General features: G+C 41.4%; 1 protein-coding gene across 4 annotated transcripts; it reads right to left on the bottom strand.

The window, feature by feature from the left end:
- Positions 1–1,037: 1,037 nt before the first annotated feature.
- TERB2 (telomere repeat binding bouquet formation protein 2) lies at positions 1,038–24,921 on the bottom strand. Of its 4 annotated transcripts, none has more exons than XM_072144530.1 (8): positions 24,773–24,921; positions 14,889–14,973; positions 14,656–14,795; positions 12,558–12,619; positions 8,906–8,952; positions 7,278–7,349; positions 4,365–4,441; positions 1,039–1,474 (listed from the first exon to the last, which is right to left on the bottom strand). In XM_072144530.1, the coding sequence occupies exons 1-8, from the start codon at positions 24,825–24,827 to the stop codon at positions 1,323–1,325; spliced, it is 690 nt and encodes a 229-aa protein (XP_072000631.1). In that variant the 5' UTR covers positions 24,828–24,921; the 3' UTR covers positions 1,039–1,322. The 4 variants fall into 4 exon arrangements, with proteins under 4 accessions (XP_072000634.1, XP_072000631.1, XP_072000630.1 ...); XM_072144529.1 differs by lacking the exon at positions 24,773–24,921 and adding an exon at positions 16,175–16,258; XM_072144532.1 differs by lacking the exon at positions 24,773–24,921 and adding an exon at positions 15,995–16,103.
- Between the last annotated feature and the right edge of the window lie 154 nt (positions 24,922–25,075).

The raw sequence follows: 25,075 nt of genomic DNA, 5'->3' as shown, positions 1-25,075 counted from the left end.
TGCTGTAAATTGTGAAGGGCAGCAGGTCGTACCACAGCAATATTTAAAGATATGCAAGACTGTCCCCCCTTCCCTACCTTCCCTTGTGTGTGTACCTTGAAGTGCGACTTGTTTAGTAAGGAATGTTACTTGTATAGACCAGTTGTGAACAAAGCAATTTTGTAAACTTTGTTTTTTTTTGTGTTCCCCTTAAAAATAATGAAAAACAATAAAAAAAAAAAAGATAGCACCTTTCCTGATATGTCTATTTTAGCAAATAGCCTCCAAGTTATTAGCTTATTTATATCATACTGTGAAAAATTGCTCTCTTTTTAGAACTTCTAGAGTGATCGGGGAAACAGGGTTGTGGAGGCGGAGTCAGAATTTAGGGAAATTGAGGAGTCAGAGTTAGAGTCAGAAGTTTGGCTGATCAACTATACAGCCCAGGTTTTTCCAAGCAGTAAAAAAAATGGAGTGCCAGATATACTTTCTTGTCTATTTGCCTCCTCTGCTTCTAATTTGCTTTTCACTCACAGTCACAGTTTAGGCTAGATGACATCTCTGATTATTTGTGTGCATAATTTAGATCTCATTCATATCTTGTATAAATTTGACAGAAAATAAATTAGTTGTGAATTTGCAGAGAAATCTACATGTATTACAACTACTAAGGACAAAATTACTTGTCATTGTGTTTAAAGCGAACCTGTCATCAGGAAGGTCATTTTTACCTGAAGACAGATTTTAATAGCCTATGGCTTGTTCATTTCAAAAATGCCTTTGTCAGCAATATGACCAAATTCAGTGCTTTTAAAAGAATTACTTTACATTACCTGGCTCTCTGCCAGCAACATGTCGTGAGTCCAGGGGGGGGCATTTCAAACGCCAGGAGCCATCTTTTCCTCTATCCCTCCTCCTCACTCAGGGAGCAGGGGAAATGTATTTGTATAGTCCGACAAGGTATTTTTGAAATGCACATGCCATAGGATATTGGAACCTGTCTTCAAGAAAAAATTACCTCCTGGATGACAGGTTTCTTTTAAACTGATGTAATAGCAAGTACTAAATACAGCCAAGCTTTACTGTAATTCTCGTCCAACTTGTTTTATTTCATGTTCTGAAAAAGAAAATTGAAATACATGTCTGAACATTTAGGCTGCCTAACATTTACATTAGGAGAGCCACGTTGACCATTTTTGTTGAAATATTTGGCATATGACTTTGTCCAAGTTTATCTCTAATGGTAAAGTCTACAACGTGTTTTCTATGTAGTGCATGGCATGCTGGCAGGTTTGTAGAAAATTTAGGGAAAACGCTGGCACATTTAGCTTAGCAAATCTATACTAATTAACATGTGTTTTGTTGTGTACAGTTTTCAACCCTTGAAAATTGTTGCATTCTTCATGAACATATATAACACAATATTCAGATGCATCAGGTAAAAAATCATTCAGTTCACCTGAAAATTTCTTCAGCTGTTGAATAGAAATATAACCTGCAGGGGAATATTAAAGAAATAATCTTTTAAAATGTAATAAATATTAAATGTAAAAAAGAAAAATTGTATACTTTCTCTTCGGATTTCCCAGGCTTTTCTAGATCTCTGTTTGCTGTTCTATAGGAAGCTTCATTGTTTACTTCCTGTGGATAGAAATCTGTCCGTGGTCATGTGATGTCACACAGGTGCACCTGTGTGACATCACATGACCATGATTTTTAACTATAGGAAGTAAACATTGAAGCTTTCTATAGAATGTTACAGCGAGCAGAGATCTAGAAAACTATGATAAATTCATACAGAAAATGTATTAGAAAATTCTAAACATTTCAATATAAAAACAATAACTTTTAATTGCTGAAACAGAAGAATCACTTTAAGAAAGAATGCCAGCCTTATTATCCCTAGTTATTTTCTAGGTTTTAGTTTTCATTAAGAGAATGCAAGTCATGGTGCTGTCACACAGTGCAATCAGCACCTAAATGCAAGAAACCGGGTGCCAGTGCATGCGTTTGCATACAAGCGCATATGCGACCCGGCCTAGTGATTTTGATTCTGTTAAAACACGTGATCAAATGCGAACTTGTGACAGCACCCTGAGCTGTTGTAGTTAATAGATACAGTGTGGGAAAAAGTATTTAGTCAGCCACCAATTGTGCAAGTTTTCCCACTTAAAAAGATTAGAGAGGCCATTAATTGAAATTATAGATAGACCTCTAAGAGACAAAATGTGAAAACAAATCCAGAAAATCACATTGGGGGTCATTTACTAAGGGCCCGATTCGCATTTTCCCGACGTGTTACCCGAATATTTCCAATTTGCGCCGATTTCCCCTGAATTGCCCCAGGATTTTGACGCACGCGATCGGATTGTGGCGCATCGGTGCTGGCATGCACGCGACGGAAATCGAGGGGCGTGGCCGCATGAAAACCCGACGGATGCGGAAAAACCGCCGCATTTATAACAAAAAATCTATCGCGGAGCTTGCACTTACCTTCACTCAGCCCGAGCCAGTGAACTCCAGCGTGTTTCGATGCTTTTCAGCGCAGCAGCGCCACCTGGTGGACGGCGAAGGAACTACCTTAATAAATCCCGGCCGGACCCGAATCCAGCGCAGAGAACGCGCCGCTGGATCGCGAATGGACCGGGTAAGTAAATCTGCCCCATTGTCTGATTTTTAAAGAATATATTTGCAAATTATGGTGCAAAATAAGTACTTGGTCAATAACATAATTCATCTTAATACTTTGTTATATCCTTTGTTGGCAATGACAGAGGTCAAACGTTTTCTAGAAGTCTTCACAAGGTTGGCCCACACTGTTGCTGGTATGTTGGTCTATTCCTCCATGCAGATCCTCTACAGCAGTGATGTTTTGGGGCTGTCACTGGGCATCATGGCCTTTCAACTTCCTCCAAAGGTTTTCTATGGGGTTGAGATCTAGAGACTGGCTAGGCCACTCCAGGACGTTGAAATGCTTCTTACGAAGCCACTCCATCATTGCTCTGGCAGTGTGCTTGGGATCATTGTCATGCTAAAAGACCCTGCCACATTTCATTTTCAATGCCCTTGCTGATGGCAGGAAGTTTGCACTCAAATTCTCAGAATACACGGCCCTATTCATTCTTTCATGGACACGGATCAGTCGTCCGGGTCTCTTTGCAGAGAAACCGCCCCAAAGCATGATGTTGCCACCCCCATGCTTCATAGTAGCTATGGTGTTCTTTGGATGCAACTCAGCATTCACTCTTCTCCAAACACAAATTGTGTTTCTACCAAACAGTTCTACTTTGCTTTCATTTGACCATATGACATTCTCCCAGTTCTCTTCTGGAACATCCATGCTCTCTAGCAAACTTCACAAAGGCCCGGTTATGTACTGGCTTAAGCAGGGGGACACATCTGGCACTGCAAAGTCCCTGGTGGCGCAGTGTGTTACTGATAGTAGCCTTTGTTATGTTGATCCCAGGTTTCTGCAGGTCATTCACTAGGTCCACCCCGTGTGATTCTGGGATTTTTTTCTCTCTGTTGTGATCATTTTGACTCCAGGTGGTGAGATCTTGCGTGGAGCAGCTGTTCGAGGAAGATTATTAGTGGTCTTGTATGTCTTCCATTTTCTAATTATTTCTCCCTCAGTTGTTTTCTTCACACCAAGCTACTTGCCTATCAAAGATTCAGTCTTCCCTGGTGCAGGTCTACAGTTTGGTTTCTGGTGGCCTTCGACAGCTCTTTGGTCTTCACTATAGTGGAGTTGGAGGTGTGAGGTGTCTTTTATACTGATAATAAGTTCAAACAGGAGCCATTACTACAGGTAATAAATGGAAGATAGAGGAGCCTCTTAAAGAAGAAGTTACAGGTCTGTGAGAGCAAGAAATCTTGCTTGTTTGTAGATGACCAAATACTTATTTTCCACTATAATTTGCAAATAAATTCTTTAAAAGTCAGACAAAGTGATTTCTTGTATTTGTTTTCTCATTTTGTCTCTCTCCTAGTTGACGTCTATCTATGATGTCAATTACAGGCCTCTCTCATCATTTAAAATGGGAGAACATTTGGTGGCTGACTAAATACTTTTTGTTCCCACTGATGCTTCTGGTAAAGAATCTCCACTCCAATTGCCCGAAAGCGTCCGAGGGAGGCGGAGAACAACTCCAGCACTAACTATATGCATAATTGTGCACGCCTACTTATAAAAGTATTTTTCTCTGTAAACAGAACGTTCCTGTAAACAGAACGTTTAGTGCTACAGATTCTTCACCAGGAGTACCGCAGAAGTGATCGCTGCTCAAAACGACTGAAGAGCAGTGGTTGAGTGGTTGATTTCCTTTACTAAAAATCCTGACACAAATCTGAACTGGGCCTTAGTGATTAAGACGTAACAGTTTTACCTGAAAACATGTTATTTTCTGGGTACTTATGAAGAGTGTGGAGCTTTATGTCCTCTGGATTACAGTCAGTTGTGTATCTTAATAAAGACATAATATAGCTATCAATAACAAAATAAACATTCCAAATACAGGCAATCATACTTATATTTGGTATTTGTATGGCTCAACTTTTTATGAATTAAATCACTGCTGATCAGTTTGCATTTGATGAGGATTTCTCCCTATTCTGTATGTGTATTTGTGTTGTATATTTTTTAAATTTAAGTTACAAAAAATGGAGAAAAATATTTTTTCTTAGAAATGTATATATTTTTTCAGTTTTCAAATGAACTCAAAATGACCATAATAAATAAATTCCCTAGTCTGAGACGGTCGTTTTCATACATAATATGTATAGTGTAGTGGGGGATTTGTTTGTTTTTAAATATTCATTAATATGTAATATGTGTGTGTTTTAACTTTAAACAGTACATGTATATGCAAAACTCAGGTCCTTTCCCTCGTGCTCGTGGATATACTTTAACAATATAAAACACGTTTTTTCGGCTCTCCTGAGCCTTCATCAGCTGACGTCTTCCTCCCATGTGTGAGCTTTTAAGGTATCAGATGTTCCTGCAAAGTATGTCACTTCCGGTAAGCTGCGTCATTCACTCTATCACGTCACGATCACATGACCATGTCACGTGACCCGGCATTGATCATGTGACTATTAACAATCTTACATTCAAAATGGAACCATCGTTCCTATATGTAAGAAGACTTCACTTCAACAGCAAACCCTCAAAACATGGTATTATGTATTGTTATTGTATTGTTAGGCATTTTGGATACATGAATTAAAAACCTTGGAGCCACACGGTCTTAATATGGACTGTGAAATCTGCCAAATGTAGTCTCATCACTAACTATTATTTTTTCCTACAGACAGAATATTTGAGCACATCAGAGTGGAGGTGGTTTAGAAAAAAACTTTTTTCTTTTTTCTTGTACTGACGTACTAATAACATGTTCAGTGAAGTTACTAACCTTGTACTAACAGTATTGTAATGTTTGAATTATAATATTGAAAAACGTCAACATTTTTGTATTTCTGTGATAACAATACATACCGTGTTTTGAGGGTTTGCTGTTGAAGTGAAGTCTTCTAATATATAGGAACAATGGTTCCGTTTTGATCGTGACGCGATAGAGTGAATGACGCAGCTTACCGGAAGTGACACACTTTGCAGGAACGTCTGATACCTTAAAAGCTCAAACATGGGAGGAAGACGCCAGCTGATGAAGGCTCAGGAGAGCCGAAAAAACGTGTTTTACTGCGTGACTTGTATATACTTGATTTGTTACATGCTCTGAAAATAAAAGGAGCAATTTTGCTTTAAACAGTACAGACACACAAAGCGTTTTCTGTATTTTCATTATAAATATTGTAGATTCACACTGAAGGCATCAAAACTATGAATTATGTGGAATTATATACTTAAAAAACCCCTTAAGGACGCAGGGTATTTTCGCTCATTTCTCGCTCTCCATCTTCAAAAATCCATAACGTTTTCATTTTTCAGTGTACAGAGCTGTGTGAGGGCTTATTTTGTGCGTAACAAATTTTAATTTCCTGTGGCGTTTTTTATTATTCCCTGCCATGTAGTGGGAAGCCGGAAAAAATTCCAAATGTGGAAAAATAAAAAAAAAACGTATGTGCCTCACGTTCTTGTGGGCTCAGTCTTTAGGACTTTCACTCTGTGCTCCAAATAACGCCTCTACTTTATTCTTTGGTTCGGAACGATCGCGATGATACCAAATTTATACAGGTTTTATTGCGTTTTAATACTTTTTCAAAAATTAAACGAATGTGTACAAAAAAATGTAAAAAAAATTTGCATTCTTCTGACGCTAATAACTTTTTCATACTTTGGTTTACGGAGCTGTGTGATATGTCATTTTTTGCAAAATGAGCCAACGTTTTCACTGCTACCATTTTGAGGACTGTGCGACATTTTGATAATTTTTTATTAAATTTTTTATGTCATGTAAAGAGGTGTAAAAGTCGCGTTTCGGACATTTGGGCGCCATTTCCTGTCTCGGAGGTCACCGCCGTCAATAACCGTTATTATATTTTGATAGATCGGGCATTTTGGGACGCGGCGATGCCTAATGTGATTTTTTACTGTTTATTATGTTTTATATCAGTTCTATGGAAAGGGGGGTGATTTGAACTTTTAATATTTTATTATTTTTTTACATTTTTTTAAACTTTCTTTTTTCTTTCTTTTTCCACTATTTCTTAGACCATCTAGGGTACATTAACCCTAGATAGTCAGATCCTTCCTAACATATACTGCAATACTACTGTATCGCAGTAAATGGCATTTCTGCACATTATACATTACAATGAGCCACTGGCTCATTGTAACGAATACACAGAAGCCATTCAGCCTCGGGTCAGATGAAGACCCAAGGCTACCATGGCAACCGATCGCCGCCCCCCGATGACGTTCGGAGGTAAGATGCAGAGGTAAGAGCCAGCAAAGTCCATCTCTGTATTAAGAGAGCTCAGCCCGTGAGCCCTCTTCATACACCCTTCATAGCTCCGTGGCGGATATATCTGCCATGGAGCGTGAAGGGGTTAACCAAAAAGTGTGAAACAACTGAAAATATGTCTTATAGTCTAGGTTCTTCAAAGTAGCCACCTTTTGCTTTGATTACTGCTTTGCACACTCTTGGCATTCTCTTGATGAGCTTCAAGAGGTAGTCACCAGAAAAGGTCTTCACACCACATGTATGCCCTGTCAGGTTTAACCCCCTACTGGCGCGTGCCGTAGTTGTGCAGCACGCGTCAGGTCTCGGTGCATGGAGAGGGCCTCCAAAGCTGGTAAGTCTTTGCTGCATATTGCAGCAATAATGTAAGGTATTTACCTGCAACTCAATGTTCTCTCATCCTCATCCTGTCTGGTAGGGTGTACATCAGGGAGTGTCACAATGTTAGGTCTATTGATGAAATATAACAATACTAAAACTGTTAAACCATTTAAAAATGTCTTAGTGATATCTACAGCTTCAATCTGTATTTATTTAGTTATCCTAATGAAGACATGCATAATAAAAAATCAACTACTAAAACATACATGAAGTCTACTTGCACACCTTACGGCAGCGCTGCAGACCCCTCCCCTCTCCATAGCAAAGCACGACACCTGGCCGTTATTATGGGGAACACATGTATACCAACGCCGGGCACCTATAGCCTTAGGCTGTGTTTTAAATGTGCTAGTTTTGAATCTGCAAACTGCTGAACATGGAAACTCAACTCAAAAGAAACAAAGATGCTCTTTTGTGAGCACTTGACCTCCATTCGCATTTCCAAAATTATTGCTTATTATTGAGATCACCAGAATCATTAATGAAAACAATGCAGATACAACTTTTCCCAACTTCAACTTCAAAGGGATAACTCTAGTTAAAGTGGTTTTCCAACAAAACACACTGGATAGGATCTAACTTGCTGATTGGTGGGGTCTCGGTGATGGAACCCCCACAGATCACGAGAACAGGGTCCGATGGTTCCTAGTTTCTCCCTGAGATGACCAGAGCAGCTGGTCATGTGCAACCGGCTGCTACGCTCATCTTGGGGAGTGACGAGGACTCTGATTGGGGTACATCGGACCCCCATTCTCGTGATCTGTGGGCGGTGTGAAACTACAGGTCACTTAGAAAACATTTGTTATGCCCACTCTGGGTAACCATTTCTATAAAAGAAGAAAATCTTTCTGCAATATTATTTAAAAGTTAGAAAAGTTAAAGATGTAGGGTGTACAAACCCAAACTTAAAAAGCAATCCTGCTCATCTCTAGTGTCCACAGACAACATTTTGGCCAGGATCTATGAAACTGGCTGTGCCAGTACTCTGTCAGACTTTGCCCTAAAAAGAACTTCTTTGGAGCTTGCACATGTATTTATGAAGTGTTAGTGGCAGTTTTGTGCTGACAAGACAAAAAAAATGTGCACCTAAAGGGGCATATTAGTGCTTAGTCGGAGTTTACAACATATTTTATACGGTGAGTCAACAGAATTGTGTCGTGCGCACCGTACAACGCATATTGCAAAATAATCTGCCGCTAAATAAGATTTCTCTAGAAGTTGTATAATTGACAGACTGCCGTTTTCATTGCGGCAGATCCTTCTGCAGAATTCTGCCTTTGCAATTCAATACCTGGCATAAAAATACATAAGTAACCAAATTTTTGATGCTTAAGAATAGCTGTGGAGTTACTACTGGGGTAAAATCTATACCCATTCTAGCTATGTGTGGAATTAGCCTTTGAGTCTTAGATTATTAATACCTTTTAATGGCTAACCAGAAAAGAAAATGATGTTGACAGCAACCTTTAAGACTCCTTTAGTGTGATGAAGAGAAATGAGTAATCTCTAATGTTTGCTGACTCTCAATCTTTATCTCTTTAACCTTTTTTGCAGTATGAGCACCTATTTTTTCCATGTAGCTCATCTGGCTCTCAATATAATGATGTCTAAAATACATAATCTACCTTTGGTCATTTTCTGAGTTCATTGGCTCATCGTCTTCATCGCTTTGCTGAAAGTAAAGAGTTTGGATTTCTGTTACAAAAGATGCATGAAAAGGGGTAAATGATTACCATATTTTTCATACTATAAGAAGCACCCCAGATTTAGTCATCCAAGAAAGAGGAAAAATATATACGACATTGTCACGGGTGGTCCCGCAACACATATCGCGCCTTGTGGGTTCACCAGTGCTCCTCTGCCCCCGCCAGGGCAGCTCAACCGTCTCAGCTCCTGTCTCGCCCCCTTTCACGGTGTCCCGACTCCTAGGGGACGTGCGCTGGCTTCTATAAATTTAAAGGGCCACTGTGTCATTAATTGGCGCTGGTCATTTTCACAAATTCTATATAAGCCAGCCTCTTCCTGCAAACCCTGCTGGATCTCTGTGCCTCGCGCCCTAGAGAAAGATGTGGTTAATGCCTTGCGCTGTTATTGTGATTTTCTGTTGTGACCCCTGTTCCGTTCCTGACTACGCTCCTCCGCTGCCTGCCCTGACCTATTGCTACGTTCCTGACTCTGATCCTGTGCTGCCTGTCCTGACCTCCTGCCTGTCCCCGACTACGAGATTGCCTGCCGTTCCTGTACCTCGACTTTGACTGCCACTGCGGACAAGTCACGCCTGTGGAACAACCTGTTGATACCACGCCCCAGCAAGTCCAACCTGCTTTGCGGCGGGCTCTGGTGAAAACCGGGTACCATTTAGACTCCGGTCCCGGGTGTTGGCTTGTGTCATCGTCCAGGGTGGTACAGAGGATCCACTACCTCCGAGCCTGACAGACATTAAGTAAAATTCCCTGTTTTATACATACAAGCACAACACACATTGCTCTGCTACATCCACTAACTCACACACAGCTTTGCTACATTCACTCCAGGACAACGCTCAGTAGGCTCTGGCAGTGCTGGATCCTCCTGACCTTCGGACTACAAGAAAAAAAGTTTGTCTACTAAAAAGTCTTATAATCTAAAAAATATGGTAAATGAAAAAGTTTTTCATATTAATGTGTTATAACAGGCCTTCATTTCTATTGTGGGGATTGAGAAAAGTATATGGGTAGTATACTTCTGGGCTTGACTTGAAGTGAAGGTGCGATGAAAGGATATACCACACGTGGTCAATAATATTATATACGCGGATCAAAATTTTGTATTGCTGTAAAACTAGACATATAGTTATGTGTGTAAAGGTGTAAAGGATAATAAGTGTGGTATGATTAGAAGCTAGGTCTTGCCACAAGACGTTGTAAAAGGTCTTCCTCCATTGCCCTATAAAAAGGCTCTTAGAGACCTCTTTTGGGTAGTGTATGTCTTGGTGAGAAGTTGTTAACCACTAGACAAATCTCTAGGGCTCACTTCTAAGACATTTTGCCTGGGTCTGCTGATAAGCACTAGCAGATCCCATTGTTTCATTATCCGCCATCCAGGCATTACAGACATCTGCCTCTGTCAGGATCATTTCCAGACAAAGGCACCGCTTCAGCCAAACAGTAGCTGGGGATGACTTTCTATAGATGCTGATCCAGAAGCCAGTATCAATGGATTGCCATTTCTAAGTCACTGATAGGCTGTAGTGGTCTTGTGCCTCCCATCTCATCACAGAAACCGGGAGCCCCACAGATGGGCATCGCTGGATTGCTTGCAGGGAAATCCTATGCATCTAAATGTCTGCCCTACATTTTGATAGTTTTGAGACATCCCAGTGAGTAGAGACTGGTCTCATAAGTTGAGTGTAATTTCTGGCTATTGCTGGGGAGCACTAGATTATCCTTTCAACTGTAGTTTCCCCCAAATTATGTTATGCCCAATGTGGCAGGGATGGGCCTTCACCAAATAACTGGTGGAAGAGGCATACCGTGTTTCCCCGAAAGTAAGACAGTGTCTTACATTCTTTTTACACTCAAAAGTCCCACTATGTCTTACTTTCGGGGGATGTCTTAAATTGGATATTCCCATCGGGTTGCTGTACCTGGAACTGTAATGGCGATGGGATCAATTCCTCTGCGGTGCTGGGTAGAGCGGTGGCTTCTCCTTCCTCGTGGAGCCACTGGTCCAATCAGAGGCTGCACATGCCAGCATCAAGCTCCCGCCCACCCTTTGACCGGCTCCAACCCACCCCCACATATCTCCTACTTCCGATTCCCACCCCTCCGCTCCCGGAACCTGTATAGGGCTCCTGCCCCCGCCGGCCGACATCGGACTGCAGCCGGCAATCCTCCCTCCGCTCCCGCTACCTGCATAGGGCTCCCGCCGGCCGACATCGGACTGCAGCCAGCAATCCCCCCTCCGCTCCTGCTACCTGCATAGGGCTCCTGCCCCCGCCGGCCAACATCAGACTGCAGCCAGCAATCTCCCCTCCGCTCCCGGTACCTGCATAGGGCTCCTGCCCCCGCCGGCCGACATCGGACTGCAGCCAGCAATCTCCCTTCTGCTCCCGGTACCTGCATAGGGCTCCTGCCCCCGCCGGCCGACATCGGACTGCAGCCAGCAATCTCCCCCTCCGCTCCCGGTACCTGCATAGGAATCCCCCCTGCAGGTACGTCTAACTTTCGGGGTACGTCTTACATTAGACGACCCCCCCTAACACCCCCGCTACGTCCTACTTTCGGGGGTGTCTTATAATCGGGGAAACACGGTAGTAAAACCCTCCAAAGTTTCATTCAAATCCATTTTTGAATGCACAGATGCATTTTTGTTTATCCATGTATATCCAGGGCAGTACGGTGGCTTAGTGGTTAGCACTACAGCCTTGCAGCACTGGAGACCTAGGTTCAAGTCCCAGGGCCAACATCTGCAAAGAGTTTGTATGTTCTCTCCGTGTCTGCGTGGGTTTCCTCTGGTTTCCTTCCATACGCTAAAACATACTGGTATGTTGATTCGATTGGGAGCCCCATGGGGACAGGGACCAATTTGTGCAGCACTGCGTAATCTGTGTGCGCTACATAAATAAAGAATTATTATTATTATTATTTATAGTAATAATGGGGGTTATTTATTGGTTTTCCAATAAAAAGTCTCAAAAATGTGGTTGAGGTTTTTTGGGACTTTTCACAGCTAAAAAGTCTTACTTTTCCCGCCACTCCATTAATCTGAAGTTAACATAGAACTGCTGCTAGTGCAACACTGTGAAAAAGCCAGATTCATGACTTTGGACTTTTGCAAAAAACAGACGTTTTTTAAAAAACGCAATTAGAGCAAACGAACATTTATTAAAGAGCCATAGCCACTTAAATGAATATGATGCGCTCCAAAAACAGACATTGGGGTAGATTTGTCAAGCTGTCTGAAAGTCAGAATATTCCTAGTTGCCCATGGCAACCAATCACAGTGCTCCTTTAAAATATTCATGAGCACTGGTAAAATTAAATCTGAGCTGTAATTGGTTGCCATGGGCAACTAGGAATATTCTGACTTTCAGACAGCTTGATAAATCTGCCCCATAGAGCTGTTGCAATGAGCTGGCTTAATGATAAATGACCCCCAATATGTTCATTATTTTGTTTTGGAAGACACTTGTAGGATTGAATGCGAATAGGTGATTGTGTCCATTTGTAGTTTAATAATTATTTTAGCCCTGAAATGGGTACGTTTTTCTTTATAAAGGGTCTGATTTTTACTTACCTGCTGGCTATGTGAGGAGTCATCTTGTTCCCAAATAAAATTACCAATTGCCTTTCGTATCTCTGCCATAAAAAAGAAATGATGTTGGTTTTCCAGTTCAAATAAAAAGTTTCCTTGTTCCCTATTCTCTTTTCTTTGCAATACAGGCGGTCCCCTACTTAAGGACACCCGACTTACAGACGACCCATAGTTACAGACGGACCCCTCTGCCCACTGTGACCTCTGGTGAAGCTCTCTGGATGCTTTAGTATAGTCCCAGACTGCAATAATCAGCTGTAAAGTGTATGTAATGAAGTTTTATTGATAATCCTTGGTCCAATTACTGCAAAAAATGTTTAAACTCCAATTGTCACTGTGGCAAAAAAAAATTTTGTCTGGATCTACCATTATAAAATATACAGTTTCGACTTACATACAAATTCAACTTAAGTACAAATCTACAGACCCTATCTTGTATGTAACCCGGGGACTGCCTGTATATTTGAGGGTACCGTACGTTCAGGTGTAGCTTTTATAGAGAATTTTTTTGTGTTTTGTTGTTATGATTGTTCACAATTAGGGAAAATACTTAGCATTTTTTGCATGATTAATGATATAACAGAAAAAGGATATTCGCATAGCAAAAATATACAATAATAAATCTGATATATTCATTGACCATTAGTAACAGTGCAGAATTGTGATAGCTTCCCGCGCCATCATTCTAACATTACTAAAACCAGCATACAGTAGTAATGAAAAGGCTTTTTGCCTTTATGGCATTTTCGTTGACTGGTTCTTTCTTGGAATTAAAATTAAGGAGTCTCACAATGCGGAGTCAGGGACACTGGTTGACACACTTGGGCCACATGTGTCAGTATAATGGTAATGCCCCTTTCGATTGTTAATGGGTTTCCCATCTAGACTATTTATAACATACTATATCTGGGACCTGCACCTAGTTCGGGAACAGGGGTCCACTGATCCCATTCCAGCAGCCAAGCATAATGCTGAGTGTGCAGCGCATGCATGCCCAATTTTCATTCAACAATATGGAAGCGACAAAACAGCTGAGAATATACGCTAGACGCTTCTACAATCCTGAATGGAAAGGAGCTGCCCATGTGTTCCGTATTCTCTAGTCAGTCGTTACCTTTCCTGTATTAGTTGCAGGTCTTAAGAGATACGGCCGACATCTATCTGCTATTTATGATATTTCTTATGTATATGTCATAGATAGATTAGATGGGAAATATCTTTTACTTTCAATTTTATCAAAGGCTTGAGGATGCTAATATAGTTATCACCCTGCATCACACTTCATTTATGGCTATGGTCATAAGCTCCCATAATGTGACGTAGGCCAGCATGATGCATTGACACTTGGTGCTGACCTGCCTGTGGCACTGACAGAGCAGGTCACAGGGTGCCAATAGCCTGTATTTTTAACTCATCCATTAATTTTTTGAGGGGGGGAGGCAATGTACAGGAACATTAAGGTGCTCTATCACTGCGTAGGTGCAGTAAGGAAGCACTAATACTGAAGAGAGCTCTACAGGGGCATTAACAATGCAAAGGGGCAGAACCATCAGCCTTACTTATGTCCTGGTTCACACCTTGACGATGGCATTTTTTCTAGACTTAACTTCTGCCTTCCTTATTGGTACCTTTGATTGTGTCTCCATGTAATTCCCTGGTTTGTAGCATCCTAACTGCTTTCATTGTGATGAATCATGGTGCTATATCCAACTAACATGGATTTCTGCCCTGAGTACTCTGTTACAACTATTCCTTCTGTCTTGTGAATCTATGATATGTTTGTTGTTTCCTGACAAGGGTTACTCAAATAGCTGAGAAACAGAAACATCACAGAACGCATGCACAATGTGGGAGTGCTGAGAAACTGGTACTGTAGCGGTTGAACTTTTTTGGAATAACAACTTGAGTAACTTGCCTTCAAGTAACATTGTGGGGGAAAATTTCCGAAATATGATAAACCCCGTAGAAGCACTGATAAATGTCCACCTATACATCTTATGCCTGCAGTAAAATTATCTTTGCTCTAACTATCCAAAAAGTAAGATTAATGATTTAAAGACAAATTTATAGAGATACCAACCTTCATGAAGAGAGGGAGGAGGAAGAATAAAGTGCCCAAGTGTCATCAAAGTTTTGGTTTTCATTTGACTGTGTGTTCTCAGGAAGCTTGCATGAAAAACAGTAACTTTGTTCTCAATGTACTCCACACTATTATATATTCTGAGGGAAAAAAATGAAAAGACAAAAGAACTAGAATCACCAGCACTGACCTCTATGAACTTCTCTGATGGGTCTTTATAACACCATACTTACTTCTGAGTGTCACAGTGAGCTGCATCGCTACTGAAAAGGTAGTCAGCATTATGGCTTGAATTTAGAACGACTCCACCTTCAGACTCTGGAAATAGATGTTCATGGATCAATGGGAAATTACTACCAACATGTTTGAATGTGTATTCACTGCATCGTTGTGAGGGATTTTTCTTTATTTACCATAGAGTTTAAATGGAGCAAAACGCTCCATAATTATTGCTACACGATTCATACTAAGAAGCTCCACTTCTTAGTGATCCGGCTCATTAGTCTCTGCTCACTAAGAAGAGCCGGCTCTTCTGGCTCCTGAACGGCTCCCTATTAAATATATAATAGGGAGCATCAGTCCAGCCAGTCCCCCACTCCACACCACTTTTAACCCAATTTTATTGGGTTAAAGGGGGCGTGGTGAGCCACTTAGGGGCGGTGTTAACTGAGCCATTGGCTCACTGCGGTAAGCTGATTGCCATCGCTCACAAGTAACCCATCACTAGTTGAAATAGTACTTTATTTTAACAGTTTCCTGTTAGTATAATACAGCAGACACCTGCCCTGTATGTAGAGGACTTAGCCCATACAACCTTAGGCTACATTCACATGACCGGTGCACGACCTTTGGTGGTCATATTTATGGCTGCCTTTTATACATCCCCATAGACTGGCAATGGGCGCACAGAACGGTAGGGAGCAGTACGATGCTGCACATGTGCGGCACCGTACATCTCCGTACCCGGGGAAAAGATAGAACTTGTGCTATCCTTCTCCGAATTACTGTGCTGTGCGCCATGTATCTCAGTGGAGAGGGGCGGGGTTGAGCACCGCTCACCACCTCCTCCTCTCCTGTGCGCCTTGCTGCAGTAGGTACACGTTAGTGTGAATGCGTACAGTAACAGGGTTTGGAGTTAAATGCTGGTATTTAGTCACTGTATGGCAGTATCGCAGTGTGTTGTGTTGCTGATATAATCATAATATGATGAAAATATTTGATATGGTGGCTACAATGAAGCTCTGCGTTAGATTAATCCAAGTGTCTGGATGCTGAATGATACATTTCAGAGTAAGACTGTCTTGCCCATCTTGTACTAAATTTATGCTCTACCGCCTACTGTCATGTGAGGATTTCTTCATGTTTGTCATCAGTTCCTCATAGAGATCACATCATTATATTCTGGTCATCAGACAAAGGGCTTGTTGTGGCAGTGACAAAGCTGAGCCTGGCAGCGGCCATGCCGTGTGGGTGAGAAGGCCTGAAGCTGCTATAGAAGAACACAATACTTATTCCTCACCCCAGATGTGGATGAGGTTGTGCTCTACACTCTGAGAAAACCATCCCCTCAGGCCTTTGTACATTGTTCCTACAGACCAAGTGATATAGCAACAACAACTTTATTAATAAACACACAAGATAACAGAGCTTATCACTGCTATATATGAAAAACACCAGTAGATGGCAGCACACACATTACTATATGTAAAACTTCTACCTATCAATATAATGAGATACAATTCTCCATTCCTGATGCAGTTGATGATTTCTTGTAGGGAGCTCCTAGCAGAGAATAGTCATGGTATTAAAAAGAACCAAGTACAGGTCATCAATAAAAAAAACTCCTAGACCGACCTTTCCTTCTATGACCTTTGGCAGCTGTGGAAAGCAGATTTCAGATCTTTAGAATGTTCACATAGTTTCAATCTGAACAAACTGGGACAAAATAGCTCACTGCAACGAGTGGCCTCTACATCTTTTTTCTCTCAGTGGCATTGTCAGGAGAGAAAAAAAAGAAACAACATGCCCTTTAATCCAGATAGACGTCAGGAAAATATTGTCGTGTGAACGCATCATTAAGTTGTATGGACCATCAGCTTCCACAGATTATCAGATTCTATATATACTATAAAGCAATTAGCAAAAAAATAAGCTTAAAGGAGTTGGGCACTTTAAATGTTGGATAATTTATATCAGGTAATTTTCCATTGTACATCTATTAAAGGTTTTGAACTGTTCTCTTTACATGTAAAGTACAGAAATGTTTTTTTACTTCATCATCTGCCATTCCTGGCCATAAAATAGCTGAAGTTGAAGGGTCATGTGATCTCTGTCTGTCCATGACCAATTGCCCTTCTAGGACCTTATGATAATATTCATGAATACAAACTTAAAGGGGTTTTCCCAAAAAATAAGTTAGGCCCTATCCACAGGGCAGTACTGAGACCCCCACAGATCCCAAGAACGAGGGGTCCGACTGACGCCTCGCCGCTCCTCAGACTAATGGAGCAGACAACCGCGCATGACCGCTTTGCTCCATTAATCTCTATGGAGCTGATGGAGATTTGTGAGCGCGGCGCTCGGCAATCTCCCAACTGTCGGACCCCTCATTCTCGCGATCTGTGGAGGTCTCAGCACTGAGACCTGTGGATAGGGCCTAACTTGTTTTTGCGGGAAAACCCCTTCCTGGGAGGTCCTGGGAGGGCGATTGGTCATGGGCTGTTAGGATCACATGACCCTCCAACTGTGGCAATTTTATAGACAGGAATGGCAGCTGAACCATTTTTGAAATGGCCATTTCTGCTCTGGAATTGCGACTTCTGAACCAGGAGCTTTACTTTACATATCAAGAGAACAGTTCGGAACGTGTAACACTTTCCTGACGCTGGACGTAATAATATGGCACAGTCCAAGGTAACTTCCCGACCCGTGCCATACTATTACGTCCAGCTTCTGGCACTAGCTAACAAGATGGTACCACTAAAAAGAACAACTCATCACGCAAAATATAAGCCCTCAACCAGCTCTGTCAGACGAAAAATACTAAAGTTATGTCTCCAGAAAAATGGTAATACTAAAACAAATGGATTTTCTGTATATTAGTTTTTCTTCAGTAAAATTGTAAAAATATATGAAAACCTATCCGTAGTGATCCATAGAATAAAGATAACATATTATTTTTCTAGAAAGGGAATGAACGGTCCGGTACTCCAGTGTCAGGATAACATTCATATTTTTACTACAGGGCAATGGTACAAAGCACCACAAGCAGCACACGACCAACGCGTTTCGACAGGAACTGTGTTTGTAAAGCTAAAACACCTGGCTAACACGCCTGATTGTTCCATTCAAAACAGGTGTGAAGATGGTCACATGAAAACAAAAGGTCACATGACTCAATTCACACTACTAAAAACAATTACAAATAGTAATAGTGTGCTATTAGACTGTAACTTAATCTACCGCATGAAAAATATTAGAAAAATTGAAAAAATTCCTTTGATTGATAACCAAATATTTTATTTATTCTCCACCAAAGAAAACACACTTGGTTAAAGGATTAAACCAAGTGTAGGTACTCTGCTAGACACAAAATTAACATTATTTTTTAAAATCTTTCAACATTGTATCATCAGTATATATAACAATAGTAAGTACCTCTGTATTATATGGACATTTGGGTAAATTTATCAGGGTTTCTATACCAGAAAACTGGCGTAAAAGCACTAACAATGATTGCAAAGTCCAGCGATTTGCTAGCTCTCCACCGCTTGAGAATGGAGAGTCGTGAATGGGTGGCATCAACGGCGGCTGGGTTGGCCCTGCACCTGTATACAAGTTGCAGAGTGCGAACTTTCAATAATGAAAGTAGGACCTGGCTTAGAAATAGTCGCTGCACAGCCCGGCCACCCGATACTTCAAGAGGTCGGAGTAGAAAAGGCTGCGTCATTATCATACTCCGGCGCTCGGGTATGATAAATAACCCACAATATCTCCACACTGCTACACAACAGGAGAATTATGTGAATCTTTATTTCTTTTTAATCGCACACTTCACTTTTACCAAGTCTGACCTCTGAACATTGCCTATTATCCTCCATACAATTCTCTTTGGTTCATATTAATTCCCCTACGGGAATATTTTTTATTTTCAGACAATATTTGCCCCTGTGTCTGAAGCTGTTGATATATCTGTAACACTATTAGTCTGTTTACTCAAACTTTGTACCTATTGGTTCTGACAAGTTACAAAAATGTATAAAAAGTCTTTTTCCTATCTCACACATGTGACATTAGAAACATACAGTACATGCAGCCTAAATACCCAGTTGTTCATAAAAAGTTGTCTGGCGCCAGCATCTCCATTTAGAGCAGTATTTCATTTGCACACTAGGTGGCAGCCCAAAATTTATTTTTTTCTAAATGCAAGTTAGATAAAAACAAAATATATTCAAAGAAGTGTTGGTTAGCAAATGTATTGCATCTAAATACAAGCAATACAGAATTATGAGTTTTCTATGCCAATAACAGTAAAACACTTTATCCTGACTACAGCTCCAAACAAATCATCTCTGGCATTTTTTGTTTAACTTACTGCAATTAAAAATAATGCCGCAATTTAGCAAGCACTGCCGTGGAGACCTCTTCCTACATTCATAGAGAAACACTATGGATCATGTTCTCTGGTCCTTACTGCAGTATATATTCAAACGGTCACTTCTTGCTAGTAAAGTTTTCCAGTTCTATGCTGTTGCTACATTTTTAACCCCTTAGTGATGCGGCCTGAAAAGGTTCCAGTGACCGGGCATTTTTATCGAATTTTCGTAAGCACCGGTTTAAGAGCCGTGACTTTTACATTTTTTTGCGGTGTTTTTTACGGGACCCATAGAGTTAGTTAAAAAGGTAATAAAAGTTTAAACTTTTGTTTACATTTTATTTTAATTTGGGGTTAAAAGTGGAAAAAAGTCTGTTTTTGTAATTTTTTTAAAATTTTCAAATTAACTCAAGATGAACATTATTTAAGAATTCCCTATTTTGTTTCGGTCGTTTTGATATATCATATGTATAGTCTTGGGCAAACGGGGCGACTATGGCGATGCTTTTTGTAGTGTAGCGGGGGATTTTTATTTTATAATATTGGGAAATGTGAATGTATTTTTCTGAATAGTTACCAGTATTAATATTTTGTGTGTGTGTTTTTACTTTATATGTCCCCCATGAGGTCATAAAAGACCCCTGGGGGACATTTCACTTTTTTTTTTTAAACTTACCGTATATACTCGAGTATAAGCCGACCCGAGTATAAGCCGAGACCCCTAATTTTACCACAAAAAACTGGGAAAACCTATTGACTCGAGTATAAGCCGAGGGTGGGAAATGCATTGGTCACAGACCCCCCAGTATATAGCCAGCCAGCCCCCAGTAGTATACAGCCCAGCCAGCCCCCAGTAGTATACAGCCCAGCCAGCCCCCAGTAGTATACAGCCCAGCCAGCCCCCAGTAGTATACAGCCCAGCCTGCCCCCAGTAGTATACAGCCCAGCCTGCCCCCAGTAGTATACAGCACAGCCTGCCCCCAGTAGTATACAGCACAGCCTGCCCCCAGTAGTATACAGCACAGCCTGCCCCCAGTAGTATACAGCACAGCCTGCCCCCAGTAGTATACAGCACAGCCTGCCCCCAGTAGTATAGAGCCGTGCCCCCAGTAGTATACAGCACAGCCGTGCCCCCAGTAGTATAGAGCCGTGCCCCCAGTAGTATAGAGCCATGCCCCCAGTAGTATACAGCTGTGCCCCCAGCAGAATAAAAAAATAAAGTTATATACTCACCGTGCGTCCCGATGCGCAGCGCTGCTCCCCCGATGTCATCGCAGCTCCTATTCTTGCTTCAGCTTGCTGGGCGTCGTCTTGTTCTTCTCGCGGGCGGCGCCTAGTATGACGCGCCGCTGCTGACGTCATACTAGGCGCCGCCCGCGAGAAGAGCATGGCGGCGCCCAGCACGCTGAAGGAAGAAGAACAGCCGGGAAGCCAGAAGAGGAGCCGCGATGACATCGGGGGAGCAGCGCTGCGCATCGGGGCCACCGGAGGGTGAGTATATAAGTTTATTATTTTTTTAGTCAATTTTAGTCAGTATTGACTCGTGTATAAGCCGAGGGGACGTTTTTCAGCACATTTTTTGTGCTGAAAAACTCGGCTTATACACGAGTATATACGGTAACTTTACTTTATTTTTTTTCTTTTACAAATTTTCCCCTGTATCTGAGGCATCTATAAGAGCCTTAGTTACAGAGGAAAACCACCACCTGTGAGTGTGGATTATGATCAGAGCTGTAATAGGTCTAATGGCTCTGGTTAACCCCTTTAGAACCGGCGGTCAAGTGACCGCCGAGTCTATGGGGCCAGTGGAAGCCCCAGCCTTGCTCCTCCGTGCATTGAGCTCCTTGAGCACAATGCTGTGAGGAGTGGAGAAGGGAGAAGCGGTAATGAACTGGATCCCCGTCTCCCTGACCCAGGTCCTCCTCCTGTTTCTAGAATCGGGACCCGCGCCCACTGATGTCTAAAGTTGATTGTAAGAATCAAAATTGGACATAATGAAGAAGTGTCTGTTTAGCATTTTCATAGTTTCATAGTTTATACGGTTGAAAAAAGACACTTGTCCATCAAGTTCAACCAAGGAAGGGTAGGGATTGGATGAGGAAGGGATTTAGGGGAAACAATCCTATATAGCATAACAATCAATGTTATTTAGGTGTAAAAAGGCATCTAGACCCTTCTTGAAGCTCTCCGCTGTCCCTGCTGTGACCAGCGCCTGAGGCAGGCTGTTCCACAGATTGACAGTTCTCATAGTAAAAAAGCCCTGTCGCCTCTGGTGATTAAACCTTGTTTTCTCCAGACGGAGACAGTGCCCCCTCGTCTTTTGATTTGATTTAATCTGGAACAACTTACCACCATATTTTTTGTATGGACCATTCATATATTTATATACATTTATCATGTCCCCTCGTAGTCGTCTCTTTTCCAGACTAAATAAATCTAGTTGTTTTAATCTTTCCTCATAACTAAGACCCTCCATACCCCTTATCAGTTTTGTGGCTCTACGTTGAACCCTCTCCAGCTCCAGGGCTCCCTTTTTATGGACCGCTGCCCAGAACTGGACAGCATATTCCAGGTGTGGCCGAACCAGTGCCTTGTATAGTGGTAATATTACATCCCTATCACGAGAGTCCATTCCACTTTTGATACATGACATGATCCTACTAGCTTTAGAGGCAGCTGATTGACATTGCATGCTGTTATTCAATTTATGATCTACTAGTACCCCCAGGTCCTTCTCAACAAGGGACTCTCCCAGATTTACTCCCCCAAGGACATATTTTGCCTTTGGATTATTGGCCCCCAGGTGCATAACATTACATTTATCCACATTAAACCTCATTTGCCAAGTGGATGACCAAACATTCAGTTTGTCCAAGTCACCCTGCAGCCTATGAACATCCTCCATAGACTGTATTACGCTACACAGTTTGGTGTCATCTGCAAAAATAGACACAGTGCTATTAATTCCTACCTCTATATCATTAATAAATATATTAAATAGTAGTGGGCCAAGCACAGAACCCTGAGGTACACCACTCATAACTGGTGACCATTCCGAGTAGGAATCATTGACCACAACTCTCTGGATGCGATCCTTCAGCCAGTTTTCAATCCAATTGCAAATTATTTCTGCCAAACCAATAGCCCTAATTTTTTAAATTACAGTATAACAAAAACGTCTGAAACGATTATGGTTTTTAGTAATGACCAATACAGGTGAATGTAATTGAAGCAGGAGTCAACCGCCAAACACCTTAAAGTTCACAAAATTTACAAGGTCTCACTCATGTATACTACCTTCAAATCATTAACCTTTTATTGACAGTAGAAACAGCAAAATAGATTGGGATCCACTCCAATGCCCCAGTGTTAAGATGTTATTGCCACGAGGGTTGACCGGATACCTGGGGTTTCACTGAATCCTATTCCACATGGAAACAGTATACAGGATGTAACAAAAATTCTGGGAAAGTGGAATATTTTGTGAAATATGTGTCAAAAATCTATCCAATGATACCAAACTCAGCCCACTACCCCTACCCCCTAAGGATAAGACGGCAAGCAACTTAAAAATATGGAATCCCCATTTTGTATTTCAAATTCGGATTCCCCAGGAAAAATTACATTTATTTGACCTAAGTCTTTTCAATTTCAAGAACCATAACTGATTTAATGAGCCGTTTCACCAGTTTAATGAGCAGTTTCACCGTAAAGAATTGATATGTGTGCAAAAAAGGTTGTAAAAGGGGATATTTTGATAAATACACATCAGATACTCAATCTGAAAATAGATCTATGCAATATTATTCTAAAAGCTATCCAGTGTTACCAAATTTGAGCATTTAATGTAGAGCATTCTGACAGATTTGGACCGAGCGCAGGATTTAACTTTCAAATTGTGTATCAAGGCCAAGCAGAAGGTGCATTATACACGGACAATGTACTTCCGGGGAACTCGAGTGGACGGGTAAGTAAATGTGCCTCAATGGGGCTCATTAACTAAGGGTCCGCACGCATTTTTGTCCCGTTTCCCGACTATTTCCGATTTGCGCCGCATTTAAGTGGGGTTTTTTGCGCACGCGATCGGATTTTGCCGCTATCGCGCCAACTTGCATGCGACGCAAATGGAGCTCGTGGCGGACGCACTACCCGACAAACCACGGGATTTACAATTCAAATTGTGTCGCAAGACAATGCACTCACATGCACAGGGAAGAAGGAGGTGAACTCCGGCAGACCTCAGCAGGGAACCGACAGATGCAGGAAAATGGACGCACGATCTTGAAGAATCGTGCCGGACTTCATCCTCATCAATGCACCTCGGAGATTGTGAGAGGACCGGGTAAGTAAATCTGCCCCAATGTGTATTAAGTGTGCATGCAATTTTTTTTTTTAAACAAACATTAAAAATACCCTGCACTGCACATCCACATATTGTACAATGATTCATTTCCACTTGGCTAAGTCAATAAATCTGAACTCAAGGTTCTCAGTCACATTTTGAATATATTGCAAAAGCCTAGTAGCCACTTGGGGACCTGCTGGTTTCCTAGGCTTTTCCTTTACTCAATAACCTTTCCACCTGCCATTATAATGAAGACATTTTGGATAGGTTCAGCAGGAATATTAGGAGGTCCCCTACGAACATAGGTCACATAATCTGGTTCCACTAGCAGTCACCCCTCAGCAAAAAATATGTATTTGAACAGACTGTTCATGCTAGACCACATTTTATTTTTCTATTGGACTGCTAGGAATAGTGATCTTAGCTGTCCCATATAAGTTATCAGAGGGGTAGGTTAGACAACTCTTCCATTTATATGGGCACCGGCAGATTGGAAAAGTAAAGCGGTATTCCTATCTCAACATTCACATTTAATTTTATAAATCTCCCATATACATACATTTCTTCAGTTAAAAATGTACCTGTGAGAAGATAATTTCCCATTATTGTAGCCATGTTGTCCCTTAGAAACAAGATTGCTTTCCTTGGATACAATCACCACTTCTGGAGTGATTCACAAAGAAACAAATAGTTTTTGCATATGAAATGTCCAGGAGTTGCTGCATGTCCCACAGCCATCCTGTGGTAATGAATGCTGAGTTCAGGTGGCTAGGCAGGGCTCAATATAGCATGGCCACTGCTGCCAGGGTACATGGGTGGTCGTATCCAAGGACTGCTCCCTTGTTTCTAAGGGATAACATGGCTACATTAATAAGAAATTATCTTCAAACAGGTACATTTTTTCATATAATGCAAGTGAAGAAATGTTTATATATGGCAGATGAAATTAAATATGAATACCATGATGGGAATACCCTTTAACACTAAGAACTATGAATAAATATCATTAGTTCGCAAACAAAATGCACTATTCTGTATACTCTTGTTAATTTGGCAAATTCTGTAGACCACTGTTTATTTTGCAGATGTTCAAACGTATTTTTCCAACAAATAATAGAGATCCTTTGGTATTTGCAGTATTTTGGATAGATCAGCCTGTATATGTTGTATGTATTTACCTGACCCATTATTTAAGGACTTGGTTGGCTCCATCTGCTGTGCTTGTCTGAGCATACCAGCCCTCTGAGGGAGGAGGCGGTAGGGTCTTCATGAAATATTTATCAGCTGAGAAAGCTTCACACAGGCTGGTGCTGATCGGATGTGAAAGGTGGTTCTGTAACACATAGTCCCAAGAGGAGTTAGAGGGTGGGAGTTCAACAGCGCACACATGCTTACTGCTATTTTAACTATTTTTTTTTTACATTGGCAGTAGTTAAAGAGGCCACAACCTGTGAAAGGAAACAAAACTCAAAATATTGAGG

Source organism: Engystomops pustulosus, chromosome 4 (genome assembly GCF_040894005.1).
Source record: "Engystomops pustulosus chromosome 4, aEngPut4.maternal, whole genome shotgun sequence".
Classification (NCBI taxonomy): Eukaryota; Metazoa; Chordata; class Amphibia; order Anura; family Leptodactylidae; genus Engystomops; species Engystomops pustulosus.
The sequence above is the reverse complement of the archived record's forward strand: the minus strand, read 5'-3'. Positions and strand labels throughout refer to the sequence as shown.